The 17,552-nt window shown below is 40.0% G+C and overlaps 1 protein-coding gene across 1 annotated transcript; it reads left to right on the plus strand.

Moving 5' to 3' along the window:
- Nucleotides 1–1,651: 1,651 nt before the first annotated feature.
- Nucleotides 1,652–15,702, plus strand: LOC139334318 (galanin receptor type 1-like). Its single transcript, XM_070967127.1, has 3 exons — nt 1,652–2,657; nt 2,756–2,821; nt 10,547–15,702. Exons 1-3 carry the CDS (start codon nt 1,992–1,994, stop codon nt 10,865–10,867), a joined length of 1,053 nt encoding a protein of 350 aa, XP_070823228.1. The 5' UTR covers nt 1,652–1,991; the 3' UTR covers nt 10,868–15,702.
- The last annotated feature ends 1,850 nt before the right edge of the window (nt 15,703–17,552 follow it).

A 17,552-nucleotide genomic window follows, 5' to 3' on the forward strand; every position in this document is an offset into this window, starting at 1 on the left:
TATAACCAGGTGTTTTTTCTGCCTTAACCTAACCAAACCCTAACCACAGCATTGTCACAACAGGAAAAACGGAAATGTAAAGGAACAGAAAAGTTTGACTGTAAACAAACTTGAAGTTTCAACATATCTGTGGTTTACAGAAACGTACAATATGAAAGGGGTCGCTCCTAACTGTCACTGTTAGACAGCACAATGTATATATGCTGGCTATTTTGATAACTGAGTCATCATTGAAGTCATTTTCAAGCAAAACCACCACAAAAGATCTCATTATAGCATCTCAGCTGTGAGGATTTCCGGCTTTTCTACATTTTATGTGGTGGTAAACTGCAAACAGCATGGTGTATGTGGGTTTTGGACTGTTTGTGGACAAACAAGCTATTTCATGCCATCAGCTTGAGCTCTGAGAAACTATGATGGGCACTTTTTTCTTGCAGTTCATAGACTAATCAATCAATAGATTTGGATAATAAAACTAATAATTTTACACCAGCACCACTGACTGACCACATCAGATAACTACATATGGCCGACTTGTCCGGCTAATCGTTTAAGCTCAGGTTATGGCAGCGGCAGAGACAGGTGTTTGTGATTGTGGAGATAGTATTGGCAGCTTTTCTGCAATGTGTTTTCGGTAAACCATGGCACGATAAGCTCAGCTCAGATGGTTTTTCATTGCAGTGATGAATAAGCCAATAATTCAAGCATGAAAAAGTCATCAACAACTTTAACTTGGACTTCAAAATGACCTTTCTGGGCAATCAGCCGGTGCTGAGGGAATGCAGTGTTCCTTTGGTCAACAACTGCGGTGTAGTTTTCACAGTGTTTGTCATAAGAAAGTATGTTGAAATTATTAAGAAATATTATTTGTATTCTTTTTGGAACTTTTGGGATCACAAATATTGAATTCTTTTGTTAGATCCAATAGGTTTGTGCAGTTGGACTTCTTCCATATTTGGCACCTAATTTGTTAATATGGATCCTTATAGAACCATGTAGTCTGGGAAAAGCAATCATAGTCTGAATACAATGAGATAATTGTTATTTTTGAGGTGTTTGGTCATTGTTGTCAAGGAAAAAATGAATTAAAATCCATATGTTCTTTCTAATGTGATTTTGAGGCTGATCATAATACGCAGCTTTGACTATATCTTGTTTGCGCACTGCTGCTCCTCGATAAAATGATAAAACCATGTAAGTCCTGCCTTTTCATGCATTTTCCACTCATGCGGATCAATTGCTCAAATAAAGCGGACGGGAAAACACTTCTTTATTATTTTTTCCCCCCAGAAAGCTTATTTCCCCTTTATGACGAAAGGGAGTGAATCTCAAACAAAGCAATCACAGCAAGACTGCTGAACGAGATTGTTTTGTGGTATATTGCAATTTAAAGCGTCGAGGCGGATAATCACCGCAACAGCAGCCATACTGTACTGTGGCAAAACTAATTGAGTCTGACCGAGAAAATGACATTAGCCCCTGTCATTCAAATTATTCAAGAACAGTTCTAGATACGTAGAACAAAACGTGCCCATATATATATTTCTGAGCATTTCTTGGGAGGTGGTATACTGAGTGCTGACGTGAATGGCACAGCCCAGCCCCTGCTATAATGTGAGGGGAAAAGTCCAGACGCAGAGAAAAAGGCTTCACAGTGGATCAGCGCGGTCGGCGCGCAGACACACCAGGTGCGCACCAAGAGACGCTCCAAGACGCACAGCGGCAAGGCTAATGAATGTTGTTCAGACAGCAAGATAGCTTTGCAAGATTTGTTTACAAGTAATACTAATGTGAGATAGAAGGATAAAGCGGGGGATTTACTGAAGCCTTGAGCTGAAAATAGAAGTGACAGTGTCAGGAGCGCTCCTGGAGACGCACCGGACCAACAACCTTCGCTCTTCAAACTGTCATGAAGCAGCAGCGGGACACACACCTCTCATAGGTAATTTCGGCAAAGTTTCAAGTTCACATATAGGAGAAAATAAGAAATCATGAACGTATCAGAGCCCGTCTGGCTCTTGGAAGAGCCGTGGAACCTCAGCAGAGCGGGGGAAGAGGACCAGAAACTTTTATTCGGGATCGGCACGGATAATTTCATCACGCTGCTGGTTTTCGGGCTCATCTTCACGCTCGGTGTGCTGGGCAACTCCATGGTGATCACCGTGCTGGCCCGGAGCAAACCAGGGAAACCACGGAGCACCACCAACATATTCATCCTCAACCTGAGCATAGCAGACCTCTCCTACCTGCTCTTCTGCATCCCTTTCCAGTCCACCATCTACATGATGCCGACGTGGGTCCTTGGCGCCTTCATTTGCAAATTCATCCACTATTTCTTCACTGTGTCCATGCTGGTGAGCATCTTTACTCTGTCTGCCATGTCCGTGGACCGATACATTGCCATTGTGCATTCCAGAAAGTCCTCCTCTATCCGTGTGGCCAAGCATGCCTTGATCGGAGTGGTGGTGATTTGGATACTCTCTCTGGCCATGGCTGCGCCTGTCATGTATTACCAGAACATTTTTCGCAGAGGAGAGAATCACACCTTTTGCTGGGAAGTGTGGCCAGATCAAAACCAGAAGAAAGTCTATGTCGTGTGCACATTTGTTTTTGGTTATGTGTTGCCTCTGCTGCTGATTACCTTCTGCTATGCAAAGGTAAGAAAAGCTATCCATATGGATCACGGGTCATTTCAGAAATATGAAAATGATTGAACTATCCACAATATATCTTTCCTCTATTTCCTTGCCTACAGGTTTTAAATCACTTGCACAAAAAACTAAGAAATATGTCCAAAAAGTCAGAGGCATCAAAGAAAAAGGTATGTATTACACTGTCTTTTAGGGTTGGGAGTGGGGTGTATATCATGGATTACAGCCATATGTTAGCAAACTTGTCTGACTGTAATCAGTTACAAGCACTGAATAAACACTGACTAACACATAGACATGCTGGGGGTGATGCTGGGTGGGGTGTTGCCGCTTGAATTACTGCAGAATTAATTCCAGGACTTGAAATGAAAAATGACAGTGAAATACCACAAGTTTAAGTTCATAAATCACTGGAAATACTCATTGTTTAATACATTTTCCATTGCAAGTAACCATCTGAACCCTAGCACTGAGTATTACACCATTATCTGCCATGATGATGACGATGATGATGATGATGATGATGATGATGATGATGATGATAATATTGCTAATAATGATGATTATGATGGTAAATGATGTCACCCTTGCCACAGTTTTTTAGGCACACACAAGTTGTTCCTGTACTAAAATGCCCTCCGTCTATCTGGATCAGTGCATTCAGCTTTTTCCTCTGTTGACATATGGTTTGATTTGAAGCCCAGGTCAGTATTCTTGTCCTTTAGCAAGATGTACAGTGTAATACAGCCACCCTGACCCAGTCCTGCACACATTATTCAGCGAGGGACTTGTGTGTTTGTGCCACACGCCGGACCATTTCCTCCAATTCAACAGGCAGTCAGAGGGAACTATTCCCACTGTCTCTGTTTCTCCTTAGGGCCCAAATGATGCATATTAATGTTACAGTGCTTACTGTTAACTGGCACACTGGAGCAAAATGGCCAAAAGGCAGTATGCAATCAAACTGCCATCTCGATGTCATTATTCTTGGTGGAGATCATTCAGCTACCTAGAGAGCCAGTTATCTGCTGTCGCCCACTTGACTGTCGATCTGTCTGTCTGTCCATTGCTCTTCACAGCTGGTCAGTTTAGTGACGGATCTGATATCAGCTTTGTGCCAGGAAACCAGGAGTGCAGACCCCTGGTCTGCAGGGAGGGGAGGAACAGATGAGAATATAGATGTGCTTTGATATGTCAACTGCCTACACACATGCTTTATTCATGCAGGAGGCTTAAAACAACTGCAGAGGGTAAAACAGGAATTCCAGATATTCTGATGATTTACTGTGACCACTGACGGAGAATAACACACTGACTGCTTCGTAATAAAGAGATGGCAAGCAGTGCATTAAAGGGTAACTACTCTGAAATATGAGCCAGGTATACAGCTTCAACTATGAGAAACTGGTGTAATGCTGCCAAACATGTTTAATTTTCTATTAAAAGCTGCAACGTGCAGGTGTATGTTTTTATGAATACACAAGTATAGTGCCAGTGCCAAAATCACTGTTTCCTTGGCAGCGTGCCTCTGTTTTGTCCAGTGAATGTCAAGGAAAATGTTTAATGATATGGAAAGTAGTGTTCAGTACAGCATGGTATGTTCCATGTACAATCAGCAGACAATGAATAATACATGCGCATTGGGAAGCAAGTCGATCAGCCACTTAAATGTTACTTTTGGTATTATTTAACCTTTATTGGCAACAGGTTAACAAACCTGGAATAACACAGAATAATAAAGAGGCGTCAGTTACTTCAAAACTTTACAGATCAAGAGTGCTTTGAGAAAGGTTAGAAACGAACCACAGTATCAAAGTTATCCCTCAAAGCTGTTATCACTGCCTTCCATGGTGTGAAATAAAGGTGAAGGTGTCAAAACAAATTTTGACACCTGTCTTATCACAGACCCATGATGACTCAACTCCTGGCTGCTTTCTCTGCACTCTTACTGAGATTCTGTAAAAGGCTAACCTGGCTCTTCTGTGTTAAAGCAAGCTCAGAAATATGAATTACACTGCTCCATGCTGTTTTTAAAGGAATAGTTTTGGAAGTATGTTTATTTGCTGTTTTGCCCATAGTTAGAGGAAGAGATCAGATATTCCTACTACTACCATGACTGTCCTGCAAATATAGCTACTGTACAACCAGCAGCAGGTTAGCTTATCTTTGCCTGAAGGAAAGGGAAACAACCAGCTTGGCTCTGTTCAACCTTGAGCAATGTATGTATAATACAGAGAAGTAAGATGCCTGTAAGATAATCTCCTGTATCATTTCACACAGTGAGCAGCAAGGTGAAGAAGTTGAACCATCGTGAACCGTCATAAGTGCAGCAGCAAAGAGCTGTTGTGTTCAGGAGAGCACTCCCTGCCCTTGATCTCCTTGCTGCTCACTGTGTGAAAGCACTATTAGAGGTGCTGGGGGGCAGACTTTTTCAACCTATAGACAGAACCTGTCTATCTGTTTCCCTCCATTTTCACGCATTATGCTTAGATATGCTAACCATCTCCTGGACGTAGCTTTATGTTTATGATACAGACATGAGAGTGATATGGATCTTTAATCTAACTCTTGGCAAGAGAGAGAATAAGCTGTATGAATATTAAACTACTCCTGCAGGCCTAAACTAGCTTATCTCAAAGGAAAATCTGTATTTCTGAGTAACGTTATCAGTTCATTATGAGTTTGATGTTTGGCGTCAAGCTCCTTCTCTGTGCTTTAGCAGATACGTTGCGGAAGTGAGGGATGCTTTTCACAAAAGATGTAAATCAAATGAGACAAAGTCAGAAACTACAGTGAGCTATGCAGTGCCCTTGGTGGTAAGTTGAAGGAATTTGCTCGAATAAGTGTTTAATCAATAGTTTGTGTGATTCACTTGGCTCTCAGCAGCTCATCACCAGGCTTGTGAAGCATAAACTCAGTGGCAGCTGCAAGAACAAGGTCACTCCCACTGCTGTTATGAAATGTACCTCAGCGACCTTTTTATCACCCTCAGGCAGCCACAGTAGGAATCAGACAGCCTTTAAGAGTCCAACATGACCCTCTCATAAGCCCCCACCAACAAAAAAAAAAAAAAAAAAAAAAAAAAGGAGTAAATCATCCATAATCAGCCTGCCTTTGTGCAAAGATGTGAGAAGCCCTTTCTTTTATGTGGCGTTCAGATAAAGAAAAAATTAAACATCATTGATTTTTTGGGTTTTGGTTCATGTTCGTGGGAAAGCGTTGGGAGTTCATTTTACTTGCAAACAAAGATGTTTTTTAATGGATTCTCAGTGATGAGCCACAGGTTAAAAAAACAATAATTAGTAGTGTAGGTTTAGGGGTTGTCTCTCAATGATATGAGTCAGTCAGACATCCAGACGGAGCACACAGATGGTTATGGACAATTATGAAAGTGAATAATTGGCCAAGTCATCTCAAAATTGTTTAGCTGCATCTGTAAATTTAAATGAGAACTGCTAATGAGCTGAACTGTTACTATGTTAGCTGAATGAATCCGCAGTGTCACAACATCACACAGTCATTTCTCAGTGGCTTCAGTAGACATTGAAAGTAACATTAAGCTCGACTTCGGTTGAAAGGTTAATGTAGAGAGAAAAGCAGAATTCGACAAAGCGTAGACCCAGACCTAGCAAATAAAGCATGACTTCAACATCCAGTCAAGCTCCTACTTCACTGTGTAGATGAAAAATAACAGTAAATGACAGAATTTCATATTTCCAACTGTTTTCCACCTTTTGTGGTTTAACCTTTTAATTACGTCATCTTGTTGCACCTTCTACTGCAAAGATTTAAAGGCACCCTCCTGGACCATTAGCAGATCTGTAGCGTAGTCCTGTGGCTGCAATGCATTCTGGTCTATTGAAACTGCTGTCAGAAGCAGCCTCTATGCAAACCACAAGCAACTTCAAGAAGGTGGCACCTTGTGGTGGGTTTTGATGATTGTCAGTGGTTGGTGCAAAACGCTGTAGGAAGAGCCCCTGTGGTTCTGACAGACTGATGTTCTATATATTCTATATAAATCCTTTATTCAAATGGCAGAAATTTAGTACAGCAACTGAATGAGCCATGAATTGTAGATCACATCACATCACATCACATCACATCACATCACATCACATCACATCACATCACATCACATCACATCACAATAGCTGTTTTTGCCTTTTCTTTGTGTGTGCTTTATTTTTTACCATTATTGTTCAAAGGCTTTTCCTTAAAGGAGAACTGTCTTCTGTCCTCAAACCCAGCTCTGACTTTTCTAACTCGAGTACATGGCTAAACTGCCACACTCAAAAATGAATCTTGACAGTGTTTGATAAATTATTTAACGCATTTCAGTGAGCAGCTTGCAGCTTTCAATAAAACAGGGTTACAAGTAGAGACAGCGTGACTGAGGAAGTGAGGCTGAAGGGCAAGGATTTTATGAGTTCTTTCTTCCTGCGGCGATGCTGCTGTTTATATTATCCAAACTGATGGCTCTCAGGGGGTCGAGGTGAAGATATGAATGTGTTATGGAGGATATCCAAACAAAGCATGGTTAACATCCCACTAAAACTGTGGGAACCTGTCCCAGGCTATTGAGTCTTTGTGTGAGTGTGTGTGTGTGTGTGTGTGTGTATGTGTGTGTGTGTGTGTGTGTGTGTGTGTGTGCGTGCGTGTGTATTATAGACAGACTGATATCTCAGGACAATATTGACCTTTCATCTCAGTGGATATGTTCCAGTCATGTTTATCTCTGATATGATCGATATGGTCCAGTTTCATTACAGATTTATTGGATCCTAAAACTGATCAATACTGCATTTGATATTGAATTTGATATGATGAAGCGTTTCATCACACGGAAACATTATTGTCATGCTGTTTACCAGGAGAGTTTTAGGCTACACCTGTGCTCACTGCTCTTTGATTTTGATCTAAGTTGAAATGTTCAGTTTCTTTTAGGGAAATCTGATTACAACCGCGGTGACCTTCTTGTACCTTCTGCCATGTTTTTTTCTATTTAAACCTGATTTCATTTCTTTTATCAGTTGAGTCTTTTTCAGCCACTTGGGGGCAGCACAACAAGCTTTAAACATGAATACACCTGAACATGAACATATTAGCTACATTACCTATGCACAGTCTAGCAATGCATAGCACATCAGCAGATGCAGAACATCAGCATTCACTTGAGTTGTTGTTGTTAGTGTGTGTTTGCTGAAAAGCAGCTGCCACTGAGGCTACGCATGCACAGATACAATAGAAGTGACAGTCTGATGAACAAACAGTGAGGTTGCAAGCTCTGAGCAATTCAAGCTCAAACAAACCCAGAAAAGCTCATTGGAGAGTTGAGGCTAACTGGGAGCAGATGATCATTTTCTTTGGTTTTGTCACTCCTTTTACAGTACCTGTGATTGATTGTTGATCTAAATATAATGTAATATTCATATAAAAATATTGATTGGTGCAGCTTTAGGAATACATGAAGAAAGCCGTGGATATGAGCACAGCATCAAATATTCCCACATTTACCAGCTAAAGCAGAAAACACTTGAGAGTTTAAGACATTTTTTGTGCATGTTTTTGTACTGTATGTTACAAAAATAGAAATAACGTTTTCAACCCTTTTTAGTTCCATCACTATAAGCACATGTTGTGCAGACATGGGTTTTTCAAAGGCACAGAAATGTCATTTTCTGAATGCAGTATGTTATTCTGATGTGTAAAATGACATTTGACACATTTGAAACTTCTATTTAAAATAATAATGCAGCCAGAAAAGATTGCATCTTGAAACAGACAGCTGATATGATGATATCACTTGAGTGAGCTGGTGGAATAACGAGAGTAGATACAGAATTCATATGGCACCTTGTCATACTGTGAAAGAAATGTATTTTTCTATTGTCCTCAAGGGGAAATGTACAGGGACTGTCGGAAACATTAGATTTCAGTTGGTCATCATGGACTCTGGACTGCATTTTGTTTTTGTCTTTTATGTGAGCATAGGTTAGGTTCTAGATGCCTAGAAGAGGGAACGTGACCTGGTGTTAGAATATATACACCTCACCAGAACATCACGATCTCAGTTTATGCACTGAGGTCTTTGTTTTTCTTCTACCATTGTCCAGTCACTATTGACATGTCATTGTGCAACATATAAAGACCTAAGGCACAACAAGCCCAATGGATGAGTAGCTTCAGTACCTACAGAATTTTTGTCAGCCTAATATGTGGATTTGCATGTGGACAATTGGAATTACGTACAACAGACATTGTTTTCTTTCCACCCACAAGTGTGCCTCATCATTTACTGTATGTAGGCCATTGTACAAGTGAATCAAGCATATGAATAAGCATTTGTGTCATGCTCGCGCGTGATATATGTTGCACCGGTCACAAAGACTGGACCCCGAACGCAGACACAGAGACGAAAAAGGATGTTACAAAAAGATAACAAAGTTTATTAAATCAACAGAAACAAAAAACAAAAGACTTAAGGGCAGGCCGGCTCTCTAGCAGCTCGATGAGGCAACCAAGGAACTGTGGGAAAAACGAGAAAGGAAAAAACAAAGTTAACAAAGTAACAAAGGAAATCTTATGTGCAGGGAACAAAGAAAGTCTCGAGGAATTATCTCACTAAGAGTACCAAAACAGCTAGGAAGCTCTACCGAACGTGTCGGAATAATCTGGCACTGGAGTAGTGAAGCTGCCGGGTCTTTATGGAGGAGATGACGAATGAATTGGAGTCAGGTGTGCCTCATCAACTGCCAGAGAGCCCGGACCAGCCACGCCCCCTTGCCACACACCTGAACTGCAAAGAGGGGAGAAACAGAAAGAGGGAGGGAAAACAACAAAAAACAACAAACCAGAACCCAAAACACAACAGAACCTAACAATATAGTCATCTAAATATTTAGAGGATTGCAGATGGATCTGCTTAGTGAAATGTTAAAAGGATAATGTAATTCATGCAGTGCTGGTCAGTTTAATGTGATACAATTAATGGTTCCATAAGGCCAGAAATTGAATGGCAATGGATTTACTGTAATTATTGGTTTAAGAAGGAACTGGAGTTGAGCTTATATCCATGCCATCAATTTAAAGCTGAATTAATATTTTATGTTAACCATGGCTCAAATCTATTTGCAATGTGAAGGGGGTCAATTACAGTAACAAATCCATAGAGAATAAGTCTGCACTTTGCCTTAGCTCCAAGGAGCATTTTCGTCGGCTCATTTTGGTTTTTCAGCCCAAATCATCCCTCAACTTTGTGTCCATCTGCAGCAGGCAGCTGTTTTCAGTGGAAAAAGTCAAACCAATGGCAGATGGACCTGGTTAGTCCCTGCCTGGTGAACATAGAGGGCCATTTTTTCTCAGAACTTGGTGGACAAAACCAGAACAGAGCTAAAAGGAGACTAAATTTTGGACCTGCCTTTGCCAGATTGCCAGGGTAACAAATGACCCTTAAAAAACCAGTAACTCAGAGTAGTAGATGTACTTTACACAGGTTAATGGCAGAATTTTCCATACACAATTATGTGTCTTAAACCATGCAGTATCACCTCACCAGGGAAGTTCACTCTGTATTGAAACATGAAAAAGGTAATCACAGAATTATTCGGTGAAATGAATACAAAAATGAAATCATTAACTACAGGTGTAGCAAGGTGTTAATTTGTAGTCCTTTTGGTGCATTGTAGCACAAGATGGAATACAAATAAAGACAAAAAGAGCAGCAGCAGAATAACAACAGAGGAAAATTTTCTGAGCCACTAACCTCTCAAAAGTATATTTTATTCCTTTTATCCTAAATGAAACCAGAGTACAGCATTAATGTTGTCACTGTTGTCTCTGAGGACACTTGCTAATCGTTTCCCTACTTCTCTCTGTTCCTGATTTGTGGCTCACAGACTGCTCAGACTGTCCTGGTGGTGGTGGTGGTGTTCTGCCTCTCTTGGCTCCCTCATCACGTTGTTCACCTGTGGGTGGAGTTTGGGACCTTCCCCCTGAACCAGGCCTCCTTCGTGTTACGGGTGGCCGCCCATTGCCTGGCATACAGCAACTCATCTGTCAACCCGGTCATCTACGCCTTCCTGTCAGAGAACTTCAGGAAGGCTTACAAGCAGGTGTTCAAATGCCAGATTGGTGCCAGTGACTCCCCGCTCAATGACATCAAGGAGATTCGCAGCAAAGCAGACACGCCGCCCTCGACTAACTGTACCAACGTTTGACTGAAAAGCCATGGATGGTGACATGAAAATAAATAATGCCCATTGTCACACTGGAACTCAATGTAAACTCAGTGGGTGTGTTGACTTTTTGATGTAGGTAAGTATGGTTGCTTTGATATGCTGCAGCTCTACTGTTCCACATAAGCGCTGTTCATTATACCTGGACCAGTGGAGATAAAGCCACTGTGGCTGCAGGACATCATTACTCCCTCGTTGATCAATCTCTGTTTTCTGCATCTCCTCGTTCGTAATAAAAACCTGTGGAGTCTGAAACTCAGGAAATTGGTCCTCTCTCTAAAACTCATTTAGATTGGAGACATTATTTACATTGATCACACTGTATTTAAAAGCCAATAAGTTAGGAATATGAGGTAATTGTACTTTCAGACTACAAAAGTAATAGAAGTCAGTAACTCTGTGTTACTTGGACACTTGAGAATGAGATGTTTGGATGTACATTCAGTGGGGGAACTGGTGTGGGACATGTTAGCTTGGTTAACTTGATGCAGAGGTTGAAGGTGTGCGGCTCCCTGTAACACCAAAATTGTCATAAATGTACATGTTGTAAATTCAGACAATTTACCTGTTGTAAATTACGCTTAACTGGCTTAATTGCTAACGTTATCCACTTAAGAGTTAGATGGTGTGTGAATAGGGTTTCCAGAGGCTGGTTTCATGAAGACAGACTTTGACTGTGGCATCTCTTGCACAAAGCTGTCTAGTTCTTGGCTATTTTAAAGAGGGCTTCAAAACAGGTGATCAGGGCCAATCAGCCAGGTCAAACAGCTCCCATCACCTCACTTGTTTGCCCTTATGGAGAAATTCAACACTTAAGCACGGCAAGCGCTGGGTACCTCTTAACTCGTCAGGCTCAGGATAGTTTTTTGGGCAAACAAATAAAGAATGACACTGTGGTATATTTCCAACAGCATCTTCTTTGTGCTCTCTGAAAACTTTTTCCCCTCTTATTGCTCATGGCACAAAAAACTGTATTTTATTGGTGAAATAAGAGCATGCAGATACAGAAACTGTCCAACTTGCATCAGACTAATCTAAAAGCAAAATTAAGGCTGGCTTAACACACGATATCTTTGTGAAACCAGCCCCTAGAGTGCAGCGTGCAGTCACCGGTGCTAAGCTAGCTGTTGATAGTCCACAGATACAGTATCTCCAAACTGTGGGTTGGCACCTTGCTAAACAACATCTCGTTCTCTTCCTTCTCCACATTTTGAATATAGAGGATGGTGTGGTTGTGGAGATTTGGAGTTGTTTAAAGGTATGACAGAGCTGTGCTCAGTAACTAATGTAATGTAATGTAATGTAATGTAGAGTCAACTGATTCAAGCAGGCTAACTTGCCTAACACTGCAGACAAAAGGTCACCACTGTAGATAAGAAGAAAACTTACCATTGTCATTGCACTCAGTATGATTAAAATCTATATTTGAAGGAGATTTGGTTGTAAATATTATGGACACTGAAGCTGATATTCACATATGTAAAAGCCTCACTATATTTGGCTCTTGTGCTATGTTAATAAATTGTGTTGTGCTGTGTGACTGAGCCAGGCCATTGGACATATAAAGCTTGATGCTTGTTTTGCACTTTGGTAGCCATCTTTCTAACAACGAAAACAAGCTAACAAGGGATCCTGTGGAAATGAAGTATTCTGATGTTGTATGTAATGTGCCAAGCCTCCTCACAGCAGCTTTACCTCAGTATATCCAAACAAAACCATTAAAACTAAATATGAGACCTTTAACTTGGACCTACTGTATTGCACAATATTTTCTGTACATCTTTGGAAGTGCTGGACTTGTGGAATACATTGCATCCATTATTCACTTTTTACCTGAAATGGATTCCAGATTGAGTTCTTTGTGGATTTTCTGCACCGAACCGTGTGTCATGGAAAAGAGAGAGCCTGCTGCAGGTTTTCACCACAGCAGCTGATATGACTGATCAACATGAACTTCATCCAGAGAAGAGGAACTAATTAGTGTAATCAGCAGACTCATCCTCCCAGCGAGGACCTCAGATGTGAGAGTCAAAGATTATTCCCAGGAGGTTCAGTGGATGACTTTGCTTACTATAGCGCTGACTGTACAGACGGTAATGCTTATTCATGCCCACACAGGACAGAGCAAGTTTTTTAAAATGGGAAATCTAATCCTGGAAGAGCGACGCACATGGCTATTTGTTGGTGAGATAAATGCTGGACACATATGGCAATGTGAAAGAATGGATTTTCGAAACTGATGTGGAACACAAATAGTGTCATTTGTTTCAAAATACCCATATGAAGAGCACATGAACAAAAGAATATATTTTCATCAGAAAATACAATGTTTGATTTGATAATACTTTAGATTACAGCCCACAAATTACAGTGTAATGATTTAGTATCTACGGGGTAGCCATATAATACATACAGCATAGCTACACCAAGACAAATATGCAGTAGAACTTTGTGTTTGAGTACAGTGCAGTAATATCACTACTGGGTATCGAGGCAGCAAAAATGGGTCTGACAGTTAACACTCCGGTGAAATCAATTATGGCATCATTTATTTTAATGTTAGAATTTTGGAGCATGTATTAATATAATTTACATCATTGTTGTTGCTGGTGCACAAAGTATTAGCCTGGATCTTGGAGGAAAGATGTACCTGTGTAGCTATAATAGATTATTCTTTTGTTTTTGTAAATGCTAATAAAATGCGAGGGAATAGTAGATAGAAGGAACCATCTGATGTTAGAGACAAACCTAGATCAGTTTTAATGTCATGTCATATCACACCATACGCAATTAGGGAGCCAAACACTTTAACTGACAAACAAGTGCACGAAGTAAAAAAGTAGTAAAAGTAAATAAAAAACTTAGACACTACAGGAAGATTTTGTAATCACAGGTCATCTGCCCTTTGCAGCAGCAAAACCATAATCATATTTAAAAAGGTAATATATGAAAACAGATGATAGGCTAATGGGATTGGATAGATGTGGTCAGCTGATGAGAACAGCTTATATCTCAATTCACAGCCCCAGACAATGACAGCAAGGAAATTAAGAGTAGCATGCATGAGAGGAGTGAAAGGCAGGATGGAATGATTGACTGAACCTAACTGTTGCTAGAGCTTTATTTATTCATTCATTGAACTATTCAGAAATTTAAAATATGGTATATCAACTACCATGAGTATTGGAAAGCATTACTTTTGAAATGTATTAGGCTACTATTAAAAATGCAATAAGTAAAATAAATATTTTAAATTGTTAAAGTAATGCAACTTATTGCGTTTGATTACTTTTTTATTACTTTTCTAACAAATGTTTTATTAACTGGGTAGTAAGGCTGAAAAGTCTTAACATCATACATTTAAACTGGGCAGTATAATTGCAGTGCAAACAAGGCCAAATAACCCAACCAGTGTAAACCAGGCAATGTAAACAAACCAGTGTAAACAAGTCATTGTAAACAAGACAGTGTAAACTAGTGCAGTGTAAAGCAGGCAGTGTAAACAAGACACTATAATGCAGACAGTGTAAACAAGGCAGATTTTATGAAAGGTTAATGAATGGAAGTGCGGCTGTGCAAAAGGCATCTGATAGCAAGCTAGCAATCAGTTTTTCATGGATAGAGATTAAACATAAATATGTAGTCTACTGGACAGGCACCAAGCAAAATATGGAGCTAAATGACATCTTAAACACAGCTAAAAAAACATGGCAGGATGGGAGGTACTTTATGTGACTCAATGCAGTTACATTAACTTACCTGTATATTTTTTCTCTGGTTTGACATCAAGTATTTCAACGTCAACAGTGTTTCCATCACTGGTAAACAAACTTAACACTGGACAGTAATATTAGAGCCTTTTTCTGATTTCACAAGGGAAATATTGTTGAATTTCCAGCACTGATCCAGGCATTCTTGTGCAAAAACATGGCCACCCCTTTGACAAGGTCAGCTGATCGCAAGTTAGGGATATACGGATTGTAAAATAAAGTTTCTTGTAACCCCTTTTTCAAGTCAATTACAACAAAAATGGGTTATCTCAATGAATACTGTAAAACAGAAGACAAAAAAACAAAACAAAACAAAACAAAACAAAACAAAACAGTATGAGCATCTCAATGTTAAATCTTTGAAATGTTAAGAGTAAGTACAATTTAAACCATTTGTTTGTCCATCTGTGGCTGTGAGCTGAATTTGGGTACATGTTAGGTAATTGGTACCCCATTTGAGCAAAATATTTACACTGTAATTTGCTTTATTCTAAAGAATTACCTCCCATTTTGCAAAGACAGCTTCCTGCACATCATTTCAGTTTGTATCCGTAAAAAAGATTTCTCTTTGAACATGACATTAAAAAGACTATGTGAAGGCAAACACAAACACACACTGAGCATGCTGTTGAGCAAGGACATGCAATAAAGGTGCTCTTTCTTAGTGTAGGTTTCTTGAAGGACTCTAATTTGTTTTTCAGTTTTTATTCATTCATTCGCCTACATGACACTGTTTGTACAGTTCTTCAGCGCTTTGTGTGTTTTATTGAGGTTGTCCTGATGTGTCTTTTCAATCTTTTCTCCTGTATTTATTCAGCTGTACGATTTAAATCAAATAATTTACCACAACCGGACAAAAAAAAAAAAAAAGATTATTCTCTTGTCTTTTTAATCTGTCTGTGCTTGAAATGCATCATGTGCGAAACAGCTACGGCTGAACTACTGGATGATATTTTAAAATATATCCAGGCTTCTGATTGTGTCTTTATGCAGTGCTACTTATATTATATAATTCTATTAAACTTTGTGCCATTTCCTTGAAGAAAACTTTGTATTCCATGAACAAAACCTGATTTAAATTTCCTCTGTTTTCTCACTCATGAACATCTCTTAAAAAAGGTGGTCTCACATCACATTGAGGCCTTCACTTCTATAAAAGGAGCTTTTATTCAGCCTCGCTGTCACCAATAACCCTTTTGAAAAACCAGAATATGCTCATATTCCGGTTTTTAGAAACCCAATTCCGGTTTTTAAAAACCTGAATATGATCCCTGGGTTACTCCTTTTCTAACCCGAATATTTGGTCTTGTATGCGCCTATCGGAATATCCCCATCAAACGGAACCTTAATTTGTGTTTCTGCGCATGTTCTATTCGCAAGGAATCTTGGTCTTTTGAGTGCAGGTAGCATGGATATGGATGGCACAGCTCCGGCTCCATTTCCTATTCCTTCACGTTCTCGCCTTCCATTAATGAAGAAAGTGGGACAGAATAGTGTCAAGTACTGGTGGTGGGTCAGTACCAGCACCAAAGCGCAAACGAAGGTGGCTACTACTGCATTATGAAAGCATTATAGTGACAGTAGTAGCATTTTTGTTGTTGTTGTTGTTGTTGTTGTTGTTGTTTTACCATGCGAGCTGGATGACAGTGTATGCAGTGTAATAGCTAAAGGCAGAACTTTACTGTTGTTGCTTTTGGTTTATGACCAAATGTCTGAAAAACTAATGACGTTCCTATCAGGCTCAGCAGTGCTAATTAGTAATTGTTAGGAACTCATGAATAGATTGCCATGAAATTTTGTTCAAATATTCATGGTGCCCAAAGGATGTGGGGCCTAATGACTTTGGTGATCCTCTAACATTTCCTTATTTAGCAAGGTCTGTTTTGCGGGTCTTGGGACAAACAAGGCTACTGTATATGTGAAGAAGGTCGTATAGAGAGTTTTGTGGCTCCAGTGGGAGCTGCATAACTGCTGCCTATATCCGCTTTAGGCTAGCAGCATGAGGCTATTAGCAACTCCAAGCACAATCCCTGATTGGCCAGTCTGTGGTCGAGTTGCACTATGGGTAATGTGGCCACATGGGCAGGTTTTGATGAGGGAGAAGAATGAGTGGAATAGAGGTGATGATTCCTCTGGCTCTGCAGCAAATGGGATGGGTGTTTTCTTTCTAAGTCTGACAGTGCTAGAGCAGTGCAATGTTAAACCTGTGGAGTACTCTTTTAACTACAGCCTCAAAGAGCTGCAAGGAAAGCTTTAGACTCTTGTCTTGTTTACGATAATAAGCTGCACTTTGACATTACATAGACTTAACCCTAACCCTTACCATAAGCACTACTTGCCTAACCCAAACCTTAACCCAAGTCTTCTCCCTAAAATTTAATGATTTACATTATTGGGACCTGCATTTTGTCCCCACAAGTAAGGTGAGTCCCCACAATGTGACTGTGTCAAGAAATATACTGTATGTCCCCACAAAGTGAGTAATATATGGACACACACACACGCACACAAACACATTTTGTGAATTTCCCTTGGTGTGAATTTCTCTTGGGGATGAATAAAGTATCTATCTATCTATCTATCTATCTATCTATCTATCTATCTATCTATCTATCTATCTATCTATCTATCTATCTATAGAAACCCAGTAAATCAAATAATTTTATGTAACACTCAGCTCTGACAACATAGCTCAATCACCATTCACATCATTCAACATTCACCAGCAGAATCCTTTTTTTGTCTGCAATCAGTAAACACTGCGGCAGCAAACACGCAGCGACACGTGCACTGGATCATCAAGCATTGAGAGCGAGCACGCTGGGCTTATTCAGAAAACTTAATGCAAGACATAACTCTGTGGGCCGTATCTAGGCGATATGCACGGACATGTTTTA

The sequence above is a fragment of the Chaetodon trifascialis genome, chromosome 7 (genome assembly GCF_039877785.1).
Source record: "Chaetodon trifascialis isolate fChaTrf1 chromosome 7, fChaTrf1.hap1, whole genome shotgun sequence".
NCBI classification, from domain to species: Eukaryota; Metazoa; Chordata; class Actinopteri; order Chaetodontiformes; family Chaetodontidae; genus Chaetodon; species Chaetodon trifascialis.

Bases quoted from the DNA above. Each gene is read 5' to 3' on its own strand.
- LOC139334318 (XM_070967127.1), top strand. From the start codon at position 1,992: ATGAACGTATCAGAGCCCGTCTGGCTCTTGGAAGAGCCGTGGAACCTC. The intron at 2,658-2,755 runs GTAAGAAAAGCT...CCTTGCCTACAG, and splicing joins TTACCTTCTGCTATGCAAAG to GTTTTAAATCACTTGCACAA. The intron at 2,822-10,546 runs GTATGTATTACA...TGTGGCTCACAG, and splicing joins CAGAGGCATCAAAGAAAAAG to ACTGCTCAGACTGTCCTGGT.